The following is an 18510-nucleotide window of genomic DNA, read 5'->3' as shown; positions in this document are numbered from 1 at the left end:
TAAGAACAGAGGACTGGGCCATTGAGGGAATATCCTCACCTGGCCCCCTTCTCTGTTCCTTCTTTTGGAAAATTAAAAAAAATTGAGAGGAGAGGATTTCCAGCCCCCCGCTCCCTCCCCTTTTAGTCGCCTTCTACGACACGCAGGGAATACGTGGGAAGTATTCTTTCTCCCCTATCCCCAGGGAAAATATATATATATATATATATATATATATATATATATATATATATATATATATATATATATATATATATATATATTTTCTTTCTTTTTCTTTTAAACTATTCGCCATTTCCCGCGCTAGCGAGGTAGCATTAAGAACAGAGGACTGGGCCTTTGAGGGAATACCCTCACCTGGCCCAATTCTCTGTTCCTTCTTTAGGAAAATTAAAAAAAAAACGAGAGGGCAGGATTTCCAGCCCCCCGCTCCCTCCCCTTTTAGTCGCCTTCTACGACACGCAGGGAATACGTGGGAAGTATTCTTAATCCCCTATCCCCAGGGATAATATATATATATATATATATATATATATATATATATATATATATATATATATATATATGTTTATAAATCTATATCACCTATGTCTAATGTGTAAGAGATTTCCTCAACATATTCCATATATGATTTTTTTTTTCAATAACACAAGATTTTAAAAAAAAAAAACCTAATTTAAAGAAATTAAAATTCTAAAAATTCTAAAAAAAAATCACACCAAAATTCCAACATGCAAACGAGCAACAATTGTCTATCTTACCTTCCATAGTTTTTTCTCCAGTGCTCGCATGTGAAAAGAGGCACCCAGAATTTTTCTTGATTCCGGATAGGCATTCCGAAATATGCCTTGTAGGACTCGCACATCTTAGCTGATGTTGCTATGGAGTACTTTTCCGCTCTTTTTTTGATAAATTGGCTGTAGACATAGCAAAATGCGTCTGCCGGATACTTGCCGCCTCTAGATGTCATAACAGAAAATGTATGTCTATGTATCCACTTAAGCAGCTAGATCTAAACTGAACTGGATGGCTTACGGCCCTTATATTTATACTACTATCTATATTACTGGACACGTTTGGAAAGCTCTACACCAGCCAATCAGTACTGAATCTCTGGAATGTTCTGAAAAAACAGGTAAATATGAAAATATCACAGCCCTGACCGCAATAGCAAAGTTTCAAGGGAATGACAACCTTTTTCTATAATTTTGCGACATAACCAATTAGAAAATAACACTTATTACCCAAGAACAAAAAAAGTAAAAATTTGTTACACAGTGTAATGCATGTTAGTAAGAGGATTCAGCTGTAAAAAAAAAAGACGTCGAGTGTTGGAAGGGTGGTCATGACCCGTGTTGGATGTTCACATGCAAGATGCACAATAGTCACTGTTTTTCAAAATCATGGAAATGGAACATGATGCACACATACTTTCTCTGTACATGCTCCCGTGCAGTGGGCAACAGAGTTCCATTTCTGACCCGGTGGAATAATATGTGTTGGGGAAACTGTATGTCCCAGAGTCAGAATTCCAGCATCATACCGGCGCAGTTTCTGAGTATACATGATGCGCACTCCAGAGCTGTCAACAACACCTGTAACAGAAAAACGTAAAATGAACAGTGATGAAATCAATGACAGAAGGTAACATATGGTGGAGACCAAGGTGCTTGAATTGAGTAGAATTCTGATCATACACAAATGATATGCTTATGAACGGTGATGGTGGCAGATTCGAGTGAGAAGCTGCAAAGCGCCCTCTGAGTTCAGGAGAGTGTATGAAAGTGGAAGTTGAGAATAACTATGAATGAAAGCAAAGTTACTGGGTTTAGCACTGGAAAAAGACAAATTAATTGACGTGTCAGTTTGAATGGAGAAAACCTGCGGGAGGTGGAGTTTTAGATTTGGGATTAAACATAGCAGCAAATGAAACCATTCGACGTGGAGGGAGTGAGGGGCCTAAGATTCCGTGCGCATTGATGAGTGTGTGGAAGGGCAGCTCTCCGTCGGTATGGGCGAATATGGGTTTGTTTCATGGTATAGTAGTTACGAAGGTAATGCACGGACGCTAGAGGCGTGAAATATTTCTGAGGGCAATACCAAGCGCAACGAGGATTGATCGAAAAAAAGTGATAGAGCAAGAGAGAGTTGAGGACATATAAAGAGAATTATATAAAGGTTATACGTGGCTAATGTGGAAAAAATAATGATAAGAGAGATGTCAAGGAACAAAGGTGAAGGAGGATGGATGGAGTGAAATATGTTTTGCGGTATCAAAACTTCAGCTTGCATGAAAGTGTTAGGCATGCAAAGTATAGATCGAATTAGAGTAATGTGGTATAGAGGGGGAGAAGTGCTGTAAATGAGGTGAATCAGGGTATGTGAATCAAATAAAGGAAACTCAAGGAGATCTGCGAGTTTTGGTTGTGAATGTTGAAGGGTGAGAGGTGGATTTCTAGTGTCTGTAGTTGGAATCTAAGCCTTTCTTCATCAGTTCTTCGTGGAAATTTACTGAAGCGGGGAGTGCTCATCTTCCTCGAAGACTCAGACTGGGGTGTCTGAATGTGTGTGGATGTAACCAAGATGAGAAGAAAGGAGAGCTAGGTAGTATGTTTGAGGAAAGGAATCTTGATGTTTTGGCTCTGAGTGAAACGAGCCTTAAGGGTAAAGAGGAAGCGGGGTTTGGGAGTGTCTTAAGAGTAAAGACAGGGGTTGGTGAGAGGACAAGAGCAAAGGAAAGATTAGCACTTCTCCTGAAGCAGGAGTTGTGGAAGTATGTGATAGAGTGTAAGAAAGCAAATTCTATGGTGATGTGCGTAAAATTGAAAGTGGATGGAGAGAGATGGGTGATCATTGGTGCCATGAGAGGTAAGTGTTTTGGAAGCAGCTGAGTGAGTGTGTTAGCAGCTTTGATGCATGAGACCGGGTTATAGTGATGGGTAACTTGAATGCGAAGGTGAGTAATGTGGCAGTTGAGGGTATAATTGGTGCATCTGGGGTCTTAAGTGCTGTAAAGGAAATGGTGAAGAGCTTCTGGATTTGTGTGCTGAAAAAGGACTGGTGACTGGGAATACCTGGTTTAAAAAGAAAGATATACATAAGTAACATATGTGAGTAGGAGAGATAGTCAAAGGGAGTTATTGGATTACGTTTTAATAAATAGGCGTGTAAAATATACTTTTGGATGTAGATGTTCTGAGAGGGGCAACGGGAGAGATGTCTGATCACTATCTTGTGGAGGAAAAAGTGAAGATTTGTAGGGATTTTCAGAAAAGAAGAGAGAATATTGGGGGGAAGAGAGTGGTGAAAGTAAGTGAACTTGGAAAGGAAACTTTTGTGAGGAAGAACCAAGAGAAACTGAGCGTAGAATGGCAAAGCGTGAGAGAAAATGACATGAGAGGAGTGGGAAAGGAATGAGATGTATTTAGGGAAGCAGTGATAGCTTGTGCAAAAGATGCATGCGGCATGAGAAAGTTGGGAGGTGGGCAGATTAGGAAGGGTAGTGAGTGGTGGGATGAAGAGGTAATATCGTTGGTGAAAGAGAAGAGAGAGGCGTTTGGACGATATTTGCAGGGAAGCAGTGAAAATGACTGGGATATATTTGTAAAAAAGAAAGCGGCAGAATGTCAAGAGAAAGGCGCAAAACGTGAAAAAATGGGCAAATGAGAGTTGGGGTGAGAAAGTATCATTAAATTTTAGGAAGAATAAAAAGATGCTTTGGAAGGCGGTAAGACAAGAAAACAAATGGGAACATTGGTGAAGGGGGCAAATGGGTAGGTAATAACAAGTAGTGATGAAGTGAGGAGGAGCAGTGAGTATCTTAAAGGTTTGTTGAATGTATTTATGATAGAGGGGATGATATAGGGTGTTTCGGGTGGGATGATGTGCGAAATGAGAGGGTCAGGGAGAATGGTTTGGGAAACAGAGAAGAGGAAGTGAAAGCTTTGTGGAAGATGAAAGCCGGAAAGGCGGCGGGTTTGCATGGTACTGTAGTGGGATTTATTGAAAAAGTGTGTTGTTGATTGATTAAAAAGGATACTCAGTGTATGTATGGATCATGGTGAAGTGCCTGAGGATTGGCGGATTGAATGCATGGTGCCATTGCACAAAGAAAAAGGGATAAAGGTGAGTGTTCAAATTACAGAGGCAAAAGTTTGTTGAGTATTCCTGGAAAATAATATGGGAGGGTATTCACTGAGAGGTTACAGGCATGTACAAAGCATCAGATTGGGGAAAAGCAGTGTGGTATGAGAAGGGGTAGAGGATGTGTGGATTAGATGTTTGCTTTGAAGAATGTATGTGAGAAACACTTGGAAAAACGAATAGATTTGTATGTAGCATTTATGGATCTCCAGAAGGCATATAATAAGGTTGACAGAGATGCTCTGTGGAAGGTTTTAAGAATATATGGTGTGGGAGGTAAGTTGCTAGGAGTGAAAAATTTTCACCAAGGATGTATGGCATGTGTACGAGTAGGGAGAGAGGAAAGTGATTGCTTCCCAGTGAATATCGGTTTGTGGCAGGGGTCTGTGATGTCTCAATAGTTGTTTAATTTGTCTATGGATGGGGTGGTTAGGGAGGTAAATGCAAGAATTTTGGAAAGAGGGGCAAGCATGCAGTCTGGCATTACTCCAGTCAATAAAATGATCATAGTTTATAACATGACTAAGCAGTCTGTTCTGGGCTTGGAAAGTGAATCACTTGTTATGCGCTGATGATACAGCGCTGGTGGCTGATTCGAGTAAAAATTGCAGATTCTATGACTGAGTTTGGTAAAGTGTGTGAAAGATGAAAGTTGAGAGTATATGTGAATAAGAGCAAGGTTATTAGATTCAGTAGCGTTGAGTGACAAGTTACTTGGGGGCAAGTCTGAACGGAGAAAAAATTGAAGTGAACTGTTTTTAGATATCTTAGCAGCGGATGGAACCATAGAAGCGGAAGTGAATCACAGGGTGGGGGAGAGGGCGAATGTTCTGGGAGCGTTGAAGAATGTGTGGAAGGCGAAAACTTTAAAAATGGGTATGTTTGAAGTAATAGTGGTTCAACAATGTTATATGGTTGTGAGGGTTGTGCGGAGGAGAATGAATGTGTAGGAAATAAAATGCTTGAGGACAATATGTGGAGTGTGGTGGTTTGATCTGGTAAATAATGAAAAGGCAAGAGAGATGTGTGGTATTAAAAAAAAGTTTGGTTGAGAGAGCAGAATAGGGTGTGTTGAAATGGTTTGGACACATGGAGAGAATGGGTGAGGAAAGATTGACAAAGAGGATATATGTATCCGAGGTGGAGGGAAGAAGGAGAAGCAGGAGACCAAAGTACAGATGGAAGGATGGAGTATATATATATACTCCATATATACTACTGAATATATATATATATATATATATATAAATATATATATATATATATATATATATATATATATATATATATATATATATATATATATATATATATATATATATATATATATATATATATATACATACAGCGACAAAGTATAAAAAAAAAAAAAAAAAAAAAAAAAAAAAAAAATATATATACATATATATATATATATATATATATATATATATATATATATATATATATATATATATATATATATATATATTTTTTTTTTTTTTTTATACCTCGTCGCTGTCTCCCGCGGTTGCGAGGTAGCGCAAGGAAACAGACGAAAGAAATGGCCCAACCCCCCCCATACACATGTACATACACACGTCCACACACGCAAATATACATACCTACACAGCTTTCCATGGTTTACCCCGGACGCTTCACATGCCTTAATTCAATCCACTGACAGCACATCAACCCCTGTATACCACATCGCTCCAATTCACTCTATTCCTTGCCCTCCTTTCACCCTCCTGCATGTTCAGGCCCCGATCACACAAAATCCTTTTCACTCCATCTTTCCACCTCCAATTTGGTCTCCCTCTTCTCCTCGTTCCCTCCACCTCCGACACATATATCCTCTTGGTCAATCTTTCCTCACTCATTCTCTCCATGTGCCCAAACCATTTCAAAACACCCTCTTCTGCTCTCTCAACCACGCTCTTTTTATTTCCACACATCTCTCTTACCCTTACGTTACTTACTCGATCAAACCACCTCACACCACACATTGTCCTCAAACATCTCATTTCCAGCACATCCATCCTCCTGCGCACAACTCTATCCATAGCCCACGCCTCGCAACCATACAACATTGTTGGAACCACTATTCCTTCAAACATACCCATTTTTGCTTTCCGAGATAATGTTCTCGACTTCCACACATTTTTCAAGGCTCCCAAAATTTTCGCCCCCTCCCCCACCCTATGATCCACTTCCGCTTCAATGGTTCCATCCGCTGACAGATCCACTCCCAGATATCTAAAACACTTCACTTCCTCCAGTTTTTCTCCATTTAAACTCACCTCCCAATTGACTTGACCCTCAACCCTACTGTACCTAATAACCTTGCTCTTATTCACATTTACTCTTAACTTTCTTCTTCCACACACTTTACCAAACTCCGTCACCAGCTTCTGCAGTTTCTCACATGAATCCGCCACCAGCGCTGTATCATCAGCGAACAACAACTGACTCACTTCCCAAGCTCTCTCATCCCCAACAGACTTCATACTTGCCCCTCTTTCCAAGACTCTTGCATTTACCTCCCTAACAACCCCATCCATAAACAAATTAAACAACCATGGAGACATCACACACCCCTGCCGCAAACCTACATTCACTGAGAACCAATCACTTTCCTCTCTTCCTACACGTACACATGCCTTACATCCTCGATAAAAACTTTTCACTGCTTCTAACAACTTGCCTCCCACACCATATATTCTTAATACCTTCCACAGAGCATCTCTATCAACTCTATCATATGCCTTCTCCAGATCCATAAATGCTACATACAAATCCATTTGCTTTTCTAAGTATTTCTCACATACATTCTTCAAAGCAAACACCTGATCCACACATCCTCTACCACTTCTGAAACCACACTGCTCTTCCCCAATCTGATGCTCTGTACCTGCCTTCACCCTCTCAATCAATACCCTCCCATATAATTTGCCAGGAATACTCAACAAACTTATACCTCTGTAATTTGAGCACTCACTCTTATCCCCTTTGCCTTTGTACAATGGCACAATGCACGCATTCCGCCAATCCTCAGGCACCTCACCATGAGTCATACATACATTAAATAACCTTACCAACCAGTCAACAATACAGTCACCCCCTTTTTTAATAAATTCCACTGCAATACCATCCAAACCTGCTGCCTTGCCGGCTTTCATCTTCCGCAAAGCTTTTACTACCTCTTCTCTGTTTACCAAATCATTTTCCCTAACCCTCTCACTTTGCACACCACCTCGACCCAAACACCCTATATCTGCCACTCTGTCATCAGACACATTCAACAAACCTTCAAAATACTCATTCCATCTCCTTCTCACATCACCACTACTTGTTATCACCTCCCCATTTACGCTCTTCACTGAAGTTCCCATTTGCTCCCTTGTCTTACGCACCCTATTTACCTCCTTCCAGAACATCTTTTTATTCTCCCTAAAATTTAATGATACTCTCTCACCCCAACTCTCATTTGCCCTTTTTTTCACCTCTTGCACCTTTCTCTTGACCTCCTGTCTCTTTCTTTTATACTTCTCCCACTCAATTGCATTTTTTCCCTGCAAAAATCGTCCAAATGCCTCTCTCTTCTCTTTCACTAATACTCTTACTTCTTCATCCCACCACTCACTACCCTTTCTAAACAGCCCACCTCCCACTCTTCTCATGCCACAAGCATCTTTTGCGCAATCCATCACTGATTCCCTAAATACATCCCATTCCTCCCCCACTCCCCTTACTTCCATTGTTCTCACCTTTTTCCATTCTGTACACAGTCTCTCCTGATACTTCCTCACACAGGTCTCCTTCCCAAGCTCACTTACTCTCACCACCTTCTTCACCCCAACATTCACTCTTCTTTTCTGAAAACCCATACTAATCTTCACCTTAGCCTCCACAAGATAATGATTAGACATCCCTCCAGTTGCACCTCTCAGCACATTGACACCCAAAAGTCTCTCTTTCGCACGCCTGTCAATTAACACGTAATCCAATAACGCTCTCTGGCCATCTCTCCTACTTACATAAGTATACTTATATATATATATATATATATATTATACTTACATAAGTATACTTATATATATATATATATATATTTTACTTTGTCGCTGTCTCCCGCGTTTGCGAGGTAGCGCAAGGAAACAGACGAAAGAAATGGCCCAACCCACCCCCATACACATGTATATACATACGTCCACACACGCAAATATACATACCTACACAGCTTTCCATGGTTCACCCCAGATGCTTCACATGCCCTGATTCAATCCACTGACAGCACGTCAACCTCGGTATACCACATCGATCCAATTCACTCTATTCCTTGCCCTCCTTTCACCCTCCTGCATGTTCAGGCCCCGATCACACAAAATCTTTTTCACTCCATCTTTCCACCTCCAATTTGGTCTCCCACTTCTCCTCGTTCCCTCCACCTCCGACACATATATCCTCATGGTCAATCTTTCCTCACTCATTCTCTCCATGTGCCCAAACCATTTCAAAACACCCTCTTCTGCTCTCAACCACGCTCTTTTTATTTCCACACATCTCTCTTACCCTTACGTTACTTACTCGATCAAACCACCTCACACCACACATTGTCCTCAAGCATTTCATTTCCTACACATTCATTCTCCTCCGCACAACCCTCACAACCATATAACATTGTTGAACCACTATTACTTCAAACATACCCATTTTTAAAGTTTTCGCCTTCCACACATTCTTCAACGCTCCCAGAACATTCGCCCTCTCCCCCACCCTGTGATTCACTTCCGCTTCTATGGTCCTCCAGTTTTTCTCCATTCAAACTTACCTCCCAATTGACTTGACCCTCAACCCTACTGTACCTAATTACCTTGCTCTTATTCATATTTACTCTTAACTTTCTTCTTTCACACACTTAACCAAACTCAGTCACCGGCTTCTGCAGTTTCTCACATGAATCAGCCACCAGCGCTGTATCATCAGCGAACAACAACTGACTCACTTCCCAAGCTCTCTCATCCCCAACAAATAAAACGCATATGAACGCGCACCTTCATAGAACATAAAAACTTCCAACAGTCAGGATCGAACCCGGGTCCCCTGCAACACATGCGGGAATGCTACCGCTAGGCTATGGACCTGGTTATATATATATATATATATATATATATATATATATATATATATATATATATATATATATATATATATATATATATATATGTATATATTTATATATGTATATATATATATATATATATATATATATATATATATATATATATATATATATATATATATATATATATATATATATATATATATATATATCCCTGGGGATAGGGGATTAAGAGTACTTCCCACGTATTCCCTGCGTGTCGTAGAAGGCGACTAAAAGGGGAGGGAGCGGGGGGCTGGAAATCCTCCCCTCTCGTTTTTTTTTTATTAATTTTCCAAAAGAAGGAACAGAGAATTGGGCCAGGTGAGGGTATTCCCTCAAAGGCCCAGTCCTCTGTTCTTAACGCTACCTCGCTGATGCAGGAAATGGCGAATAGTTTGAAAGAAAAAAGAAAAAAGATATATATATATATATATATATATATATATATATATATATATATATATATATATATATATATATATATATATATATATTTCTTTTAAACTATTCGCCATTTCCCGCAATAGCGAGGTAGCGTTAACAACAGAGGACTGGGCCTTTTTTGGAATATCCTCACTTGGCCCCCTCTGTTCCTACTTTTGGAAAATTAAAAAAAGAAACGAGAGGGGAGGATTTCCTGCCCCCCGCTCCCTCCCCTTTTAGTCGCCCTCTACGACGCGCAGGGAATACGTGGAAAGTATTCTTTCTCCCCTATCCCCAGGGAAAATATAAATATATATATATATATATATATATATATATATATATATATATATATATATATATATATATATATATATATATATATATATATATATATATATATATATATATATATATATATAAGAGAGACTTTTGGATGTTAATGTGCTGAGAGGTGCAACTGGAGGGATGTCTGATCATTATCTTGTGGAGGCTAAGGTGAAGATTTGTATGGGTTTTCAGAAAAGAAGAGTGAATGTTGGGGTGAAGAGGGTGGTGAGAGTAAGTGAGCTAGGGAAGGAGACCTGTGTGAGGAAGTACCAGGAGAGACTGAGTACAGAATGGAAAAAGGTGAGAACAATGGAAGTAAGGGGAGTGGGGGAGGAATGGGATGTATTTAGGGAATCAGTGATGGATTGCGCAAAAGATGCTTGTGGCATGAGAAGAGTGGGAGGTGGGTTGATTAGAAAGGGTAGTGAGTGGTGGGATGAAGAAGTAAGAGTATTAGTGAAAGAGAGGAGAGAGGCATTTCGACGATTTTTGCAGGGAAAAAATGCAATTGAGTGGGAGATGTATAAAAGAAAGAGACAGGAGGTCAAGAGAAAGGTGCAAGAGGTGAAAAAAAGGGCAAATGAGAGTTGGGGTGAGAGAGTATCATTAAATTTTAGGGAGAATAAAAAGATGTTCTGGAAGGAGGTAAATAAAGTGCGTAAGACAAGGGAGCAAATGGGAACTTCAGTGAAGGGCGCAAATCGGGAGGTGATAACAAGTAGTGGTGATGTGAGAAGGAGATGGAGTGAGTATTTTGAAGGTTTGTTGAATGTGTTTGATGATAGAGTGGCAGATATAGAGTGTTTTGGTCGAGGTGGTGTGCAAAGTGAGAGGGTTAGGGAAAATGATTTGGTAAACAGAGAAGAGGTAGTGAAAGCTTTGCGGAAGATGAAAGCCGGCAAGGCAGCAGGTTTGGATGGTATTGCAGTGGAATTTATTAAAAAAAGGGGGTGACTGTATCGTTGACTGGTTGGTAAGGTTATTTAATGTATGTATGACTCATGGTGAGGTGCCTGAGGATTGGCGGAATGCGTGCATAGTGCTATTGTACAAAGGCAAAGGGGATAAGAGTGAGTGCTCAAATTACAGAGGTATAAGTTTGTTGAGTATTTCTGGTAAATTATATGGGAGGGTATTGATTGAGAGGGTGAAGGCATGTACAGAGCATCAGATTGGGGAAGAGCAGTGTGGTTTCAGAAGTGGTAGAGGATGTGTGGATCAGGTGTTTGCTTTGAAGAATGTATGTGAGAAATACTTAGAAAAGCAAATGGATTTGTATGTAGCATTTATGGATCTGGAGAAGGCATATGATAGAGTTGATAGAGATGCTCTGTGGAAGGTATTAAGAATATATGGTGTGGGAGGAAAGTTGTTAGAAGCAGTGAAAAGTTTTTATCGAGGATGTAAGGCATGTGTACGTGTAGGAAGAGAGGAAAGTGATTGGTTCTCAGTGAATGTAGGTTTGCGGCAGGGGTGTGTGATGTCTCCGTGGTTGTTTAATTTGTTTATGGATGGGGTTGTTAGGGAGGTAAATGCAAGAGTTTTGGAAAGAGGGGCAAGTATGAAGTCTGTTGGGGATGAGAGAGCTTGGGAAGTGAGTCAGTTGTTGTTCGCTGATGATACAGCGCTGGTGGCTGATTCATGTGAGAAACTGCAGAAGCTGGTGACTGAGTTTGGTAAAGTGTGTGGAAGAAGAAAGTTAAGGGTAAATGTGAATAAGAGCAAGGTTATTAGGTACAGTAGGGTTGAGGGTCAAGTCAATTGGGAGGTGAGTTTGAATGGAGAAAAACTGGAGGAAGTGAAGTGTTTTAGATATCTGGGAGTGGATCTGGCAGCGGATGGAACCATGGAAGCGGAAGTGGATCATAGGGTGGGGGAGGGGGCGAAAATTCTGGGGGCCTTGAAGAATGTGTGGAAGTCGAGAACATTATCTCGGAAAGCAAAAATGGGTATGTTTGAAGGAATAGTGGTTCCAACAATGTTGTATGGTTGCGAGGCGTGGGCTATGGATAGAGGTGTGCGCAGGAGGATGGATGTGCTGGAAATGAGATGTTTGAGGACAATGTGTGGTGTGAGGTGGTTTGATCGAGTGAGTAACGTAAGGATAAGAGAGATGTGTGGAAATAAAAAGAGCGTGGTTGAGAGAGCAGAAGAGGGTGTTTTGAAGTGGTTTGGGCACATGGAGAGGATGAGTGAGGAAAGATTGACCAAGAGGATATATGTGTCGGAGGTGGAGGGAGCAAGGAGAAGAGGGAGACCAAATTGGAGGTGGAAAGATGGAGTGAAAAAGATTTTGTGTGATCGGGGCCTGAACATGCAGGAGGGTGAAAGGAGGGCAAGGAATAGAGTGAATTGGAGCGATGTGGTATACCGGGGTTGACGTGCTGTCAGTGGATTGAATCAAGGCATGTGAAGCGTCTGGGGTAAACCATGGAAAGCTGTGTAGGTATGTATATTTGCGTGTGTGGACGTATGTATATACATGTATATGGGGGGGGGTTGGGCCATTTCTTTCGTCTGTTTCCTTGCGCTACCTCGCAAACGCGGGAGACAGCGACAAAGTATAAAAAAAAAATATATATATATATATATATATATATATATATATATATATATATATATATATATATATATATATATATAGATTGGGGAAGAGCAGTGCGGTTTCAGAAGTGGTAGAGGATGTGTGGATCAGGTGTTTGCTTTGAAGAATGTATGTGAGAAATACTTAGAAAAGCAAATGGATTTGTATGTAGCATTTATGGATCTGGAGAAGGCATATGATAGAGTTGATAGAGATGCTCTGTGGAAGGTATTAAGAATATATGGTGTGGGAGGCAAGTTGTTAGAAGCAGTGAAAAGTTTTTATCGAGGATGTAAGGCATGTGTACGTGTAGGAAGAGAGGAAAGTGATTGGTTCTCAGTGAATGTAGGTTTGCGGCAGGGGTGTGTGATGTCTCCATGGTTGTTTAATTTGTTTATGGATGGGGTTGTTAGGGAGGTAAATGCAAGAGTCCTGGAAAGAGGGGCAAGTATGAAGTCTGTTGGGGATGAGAGAGCTTGGGAAGTGAGTCAGTTGTTGTTCGCTGATGATACAGCGCTGGTGGCTGATTCATGTGAGAAACTGCAGAAGCTGGTGACTGAGTTTGGTAAAGTGTGTGGAAGAAGAAAGTTAAGAGTAAATGTGAATAAGAGCAAGGTTATTAGGTACAGTAGGGTTGAGGGTCAAGTCAATTGGGAGGTGAGTTTGAATGGAGAAAAACTGGAGGAAGTGAAGTGTTTTAGATATCTGGGAGTGGATCTGTCAGCGGATGGAACCATGGAAGCGGAAGTGGATCATAGGGTGGGGGAGGGGGCGAAAATTTTGGGAGCCTTGAAAAATGTGTGGAAGTCGAGAACATTATCTCGGAAAGCAAAAATGGGTATGTTTGAAGGAATAGTGGTTCCAACAATGTTGTATGGTTGCGAGGCGTGGGCTATGGATAGAGTTGTGCGCAGGAGGATGGATGTGCTGGAAATGAGATGTTTGAGGACAATGTGTGGTGTGAGGTGGTTTGATCGAGTAAGTAACGTAAGGGTAAGAGAGATGTGTGGAAATAAAAAGAGCGTGGTTGAGAGAGCAGAAGAGGGTGTTTTGAAATGGTTTGGGCACATGGAGAGAATGAGTGAGGAAAGATTGACCAAGAGGATATATGTGTCGGAGGTGGAGGGAACGAGGAGAAGAGGGAGACCAAATTGGAGGTGGAAAGATGGAGTGAAAAAGATTTTGTGTGATCGGGGCCTGAACATGCAGGAGGGTGAAAGGAGGGCAAGGAATAGAGTAAATTGGAGCGATGTGTATCAGGGGTTGAGGGTTGTTTGTCAGGGGGAAGTGAATCAAGGCATGTGAAGCGTTGGGGTAAACCATGGAAAGCTGTGTGGGTATGTATATTTGCGTGTGTGGAGTGTGTATGTTCATGTGTATGGGGGGGGGGGGTTGGGCCATTTCTTTCGTTGTTTCCTTGCGCTACCTCGCAAACGCGGGAGACAGCGACAAAGTAAAAAAAAAAAAAAAAAAAAAAAAAAAAAAAAAAATATATATATCCGTTGAATAGCTTTCGGGACCTCTATAAAAATCTATGTTAACCACTTTTTCAATTAAAGCTTAAAATCGATAACGATTTACCTGGTTCTAAGGTGGGGTTATCGTAGTGATTTCCGGCATGAAGTATGTGGCACCTCCATGTTTTTCTCCGGGGAGGGAAGCCCACATGCTCGGATACATTTTCACCTGAAAAACATTACACAGATTTAATCAGTTGTCAATTTCAATTTTTTAAATTTGCTATATAATTTTGTTTTTTTAAAAAGTTAAAACAATGTTCAAAAAAGCCATAATTTAGGCTCTCCCTCTCTCTCTTTTCTCTCTCTCTCTCTCCTCTTCCTCTCTCTCTTCTCTTCTTCTCTCTCTCTCTTTTACATATAATAATTATATATATATTTTTATATATATATATATATAAAATTTTATATATATATTTATATTTATCCCGGGATGGGGGGAGAAAGTTTTATTCCCTTTTTCCCTGGTGTCTACAGGCGACTGAAGGGGAAAATGGGGGCGGGGGGCTGGAAATCCTCCCCTTCTTTTTTTTGTTTTTTGTTTCCAAAAAAAGGGGAACAGGGGAGGGGCCCCCAGGTAAGGATTTTCCCCAAAAAGGGCCCCAATCCTTGTTTTAACGTATCACTATCGCGGGAAATGGCGAATAGTATGAAAAAAAAAAAAAAAAAAAAAAAAAAATTTAAATATATTATATATTATATTTTTTATATATATTAATATATATTTTTATAATTTTATCATCTTTTATATTTGCTTTGGTCGCGTGCCCTGCGTTGCGAGGTTTGGGTAGCGCAAGGAAACAACGAAGAATGGCTAACCCCACCATCCCACAACAAAATCCACACAAATTTTATCAAAACCTATTAATTCAGGGTTTTCTTTATAAAACCAACATGAAATAACACCCTTTCCCAAAAGTGCACGAGGAGCGCTGGGAAAAAAGGAAAAAAAAAAAAGGCCACATCGTTCACATTCAGTCTCTGTGTCATATGTAATGCACTTTACACAGCTTCCTTCCCACATCCAGCCCCAAAACTTTCAGGGGTTTACCGGACGTTCACTTGTTTGGTTAATCCATTGACGACGTCGCCCCCGGTATCCCACTTCGTTCCAATTCACTTTTTCCTTGTACGCTTTCCCCTTTCCTGCATGTCAGGACCCGATCACTCAAACCTGTATAACTACTTCTTCCCTTCCAATTTGGTTCTCCCACTTCTCGTTCTCTCGACCTCGGGGACTTTATGTCCTTTGGCAATTTTCCTATATTTCCTTCCTGTGACCAACCTTTTCAAAACACGTCTTCTCTCTCCAACCACACTTTTTTTTTTGACCTCACATTTCCTACACTATTTTTTACTTACTCGATCAAACCCCCTCACCCCCACTTATTGTCCTCAAACATCTCATTTCAGCCATCCACCCTCTTCGCACAACTCTATCTATACCCCTGCCTCCCCAAAATATATAACATTGTTGAAACCACTATTCCTTCAAACTTCCCATTTTTTCTTTCCGAGTAATGTTCTCGACCCTTCACACATTCTTCACGCTCCAGACTTTCGCCCTTTTTTCCCACCCTATGATTCATTTCCGCTTCCCTGGTTCCTTCCCCTGCCAAATCCACTTTCCGATATTTAAAACATTCCTTTCCCCCAGTTTTTTTTCCTAAATAAACCCCCCAATTGATTGCCCTAATATGTACCCAATAAACCCTTCTTTATTCCATTTTTCTACTTTCTTTTTTCACACTTTCAAACTCGTACAGCTTCTGCAGTTTTCCATGAATCGCCACAGCGCTGTATCATCAGGAACACAACTGTCCTTCCCCGCTCTCTCATCCAAAGATATACTTGCCCCTCTTTCCAAAACTTTGATTACCCCCCTACAACCCATCCCTAAACAAATTAAACAACCATGGAGACTTTACCACCCTGCCCCCAAACTTTCATTCACGAGAACCCAAACACTTTTCCCCCTTTTCCCACCGTAACTTCCTTACGTCCCCGTAAAAACTTTTCACTGCTCCCAACCTTGCCCCACACCCTAATTTAAAAATTTCCCCAAAAGATCTCTATCAACTTTTCATATGCCCTTCTCGTTATAAAAGTACATCAAATCCATTTGCTTTTTTAAGTTTTTTTTAACCCTACATTTTTAAAGAAACCCTAAACACCTCCCCTTTCACTTCTGAAACCACACTGCTCTTCCCCCAAATTTATTCTTGTACCTGCCCACCCTTCAATCAAAACCCCCCATATTAAAATTGGAATACTCAAAAAACATATACCTCGTAATTTGAGCCTACTTTTTCCCCTTTGCTTTTTTACAATGGCCAAAAGAAAAACATTCGCAATTAGGGACCTACATGAGTCATACTTTAAAACCCCCTCAACAAAAGGTACCCCCCTTATAAATTCCACTGCAATACCATCCAAACCTGTGCCTTGCCGGCTTTCACTCTTCCGCAAAGCTTTTACTACCTCTTCTCTGTTTACCAATCATTTTTCCCCTAACACTCATCACTTTGCACACCACCTCGACCCAAACACCCATGTCTGCCACTTGTCCATCAGACACATTCAACAAACCTTCAAACAATTACGCATTCATCTCCTTCTCACATCACCACTACTTGTTATCACCTCCCCATTTACGCTCTTCACTGAAGTTCCCATTTGTCCCTTGTCTTAAGCACCCTATTTACCTCCTTCCAGAACATCTTTTTTTATCCCTAAAATTTAATGATACTCTCTCACCCCAACTCTCTTTGCCACCTTTTTTTCAACTCTTGCACATTTCTTTGACTCCTGTCTATTTCTTTTATACTTCTCCACTCAATTGCATTTTTTCCCTGCAAAAAATCGACCCAAATGCCTCTCTCTTCTCTTTCCACTAATACTCTTTCTTCTTCATCCCACCATCATACCCTTTTTCTAAAACAGCCCTCCTCCCACTCATTCTCATGCCACAAGCATCTTTTGCGCAATTCCTTCACTGATTCCCCTAATACATCCCATTCCTCCCCCCAACTCCCTTACTTACATTGTTCTCACCTTTTTCCATTTCTGTCTACACAGTCTCTCCTGATACTTCCTCACACAGGTCTCACTTCCAAAGCTCACTTAAATCTCACCACCTTCTTCACACCCAACATTATCTTCTTTTCTGAAAACCATACTATTCTTACCTTAGCCTACACAAGTAATGATCAGAATCCCTCCAGTTGCACCTCTCAGCACATTGAAATCCAACAGTCTCTCTTTCCGCACGGCATGTCAATTAACACGTAATCCAATAACGCTTCTGGCCATCCTCTCCTAATTACTAGTATACTTATATATATATATATATATTTATTGTTACTTACATAAGTATACTTATTTATTTATTATCTTCTATACTATATATAATATATATTTTACTTAGTCGCTGATCATTCCGCGTTTGCGAGGTAGCGAAAGAAACAGCGAAAGAAATGCCCAACCCACCCCCATACACATAGTATATACATACGTCACACACTCGCAAATATACATACCTACACAGCTTTCCTTGGTTCACCCCATGATGCTTCACATGCCCATGATTCAATCAACGGACAGCACGTCAAACCTCGGTATACCACATCGATCAAATTCACTCTTTTCTTGCCCTCCTTTCACCTCCTGCAATGTTCAGGCCTCCGATTAATCACAAATCTTTTCACTCCATACTTTCACCTCCAATTTGGTCTCACCACTTCTCCTCGTTCCCTCACCTCCGACCCAAATATATCTCTTGGTCAATCTTTCCTAAATACATCTCCTCCACTGTGCACTAACCATTTAAATAAACTCCCTCTTTGCTCTCACCACGCTCTTTTTATTCTCACACATCTCTCTTACCCTTACGTACTTTCGATCAAACCAACTCAACCACACATTGTCCTCCAAGCACTTTCATTTCCTTACACATTCATTCTCCTTCCGCACAACCCTCACAACCATATACATTGTTGAACCACTATTACTTCAAACATACCCATTTTTAAAGTTTTTCGCCCTTCCAACATTTCTTCACGCTCAGAACATTCCCCTCTCCCAACCCTGTGATTCACTTCCGCTTCTATGGTCCTCCAGTTTTTCTCCATTCAAACTTACCTCCAATTGACTTGACCCTCAACCCCCCTTAAAAAAACTGTACCTAATTACCTTGCCTCTTATTCACATTACTCTTAACTTTCTTTTTCACACACTTAACCTAAATCAGTCCACGGCTTCTGCAGTTTCTCACATGAATCAGGGCACCAGCGCGTGTATCATCAGCGAACAACAACTGAATCACTTCCCAAGCTCTCTCATCCCCACAAATAAAACGCGTATGAAAC

The 18510-nt window shown here is 40.6% G+C and overlaps 1 protein-coding gene across 1 annotated transcript in view; it reads right to left on the bottom strand.

The window, feature by feature from the left end:
• The window catches only part of LOC139760929 (DBH-like monooxygenase protein 1), a 407440-nt gene that overhangs the window by 66736 nt on the left and 322194 nt on the right, over positions 1-18510 (bottom strand). The window contains exon 9 of the mRNA XM_071684706.1: positions 1432-1595. Within this exon, the coding sequence (XP_071540807.1) occupies positions 1432-1595 (164 nt within the window). The remainder of the gene's footprint in view (positions 1-1431; positions 1596-18510) is intronic.

Source organism: Panulirus ornatus, chromosome 38 (assembly GCF_036320965.1).
Source record: "Panulirus ornatus isolate Po-2019 chromosome 38, ASM3632096v1, whole genome shotgun sequence".
NCBI lineage: Eukaryota > Metazoa > Arthropoda > Malacostraca > Decapoda > Palinuridae > Panulirus > Panulirus ornatus.
Note: the sequence above shows the minus strand (reverse complement) of the source record. Positions and strands in the feature narration are given on the sequence as shown.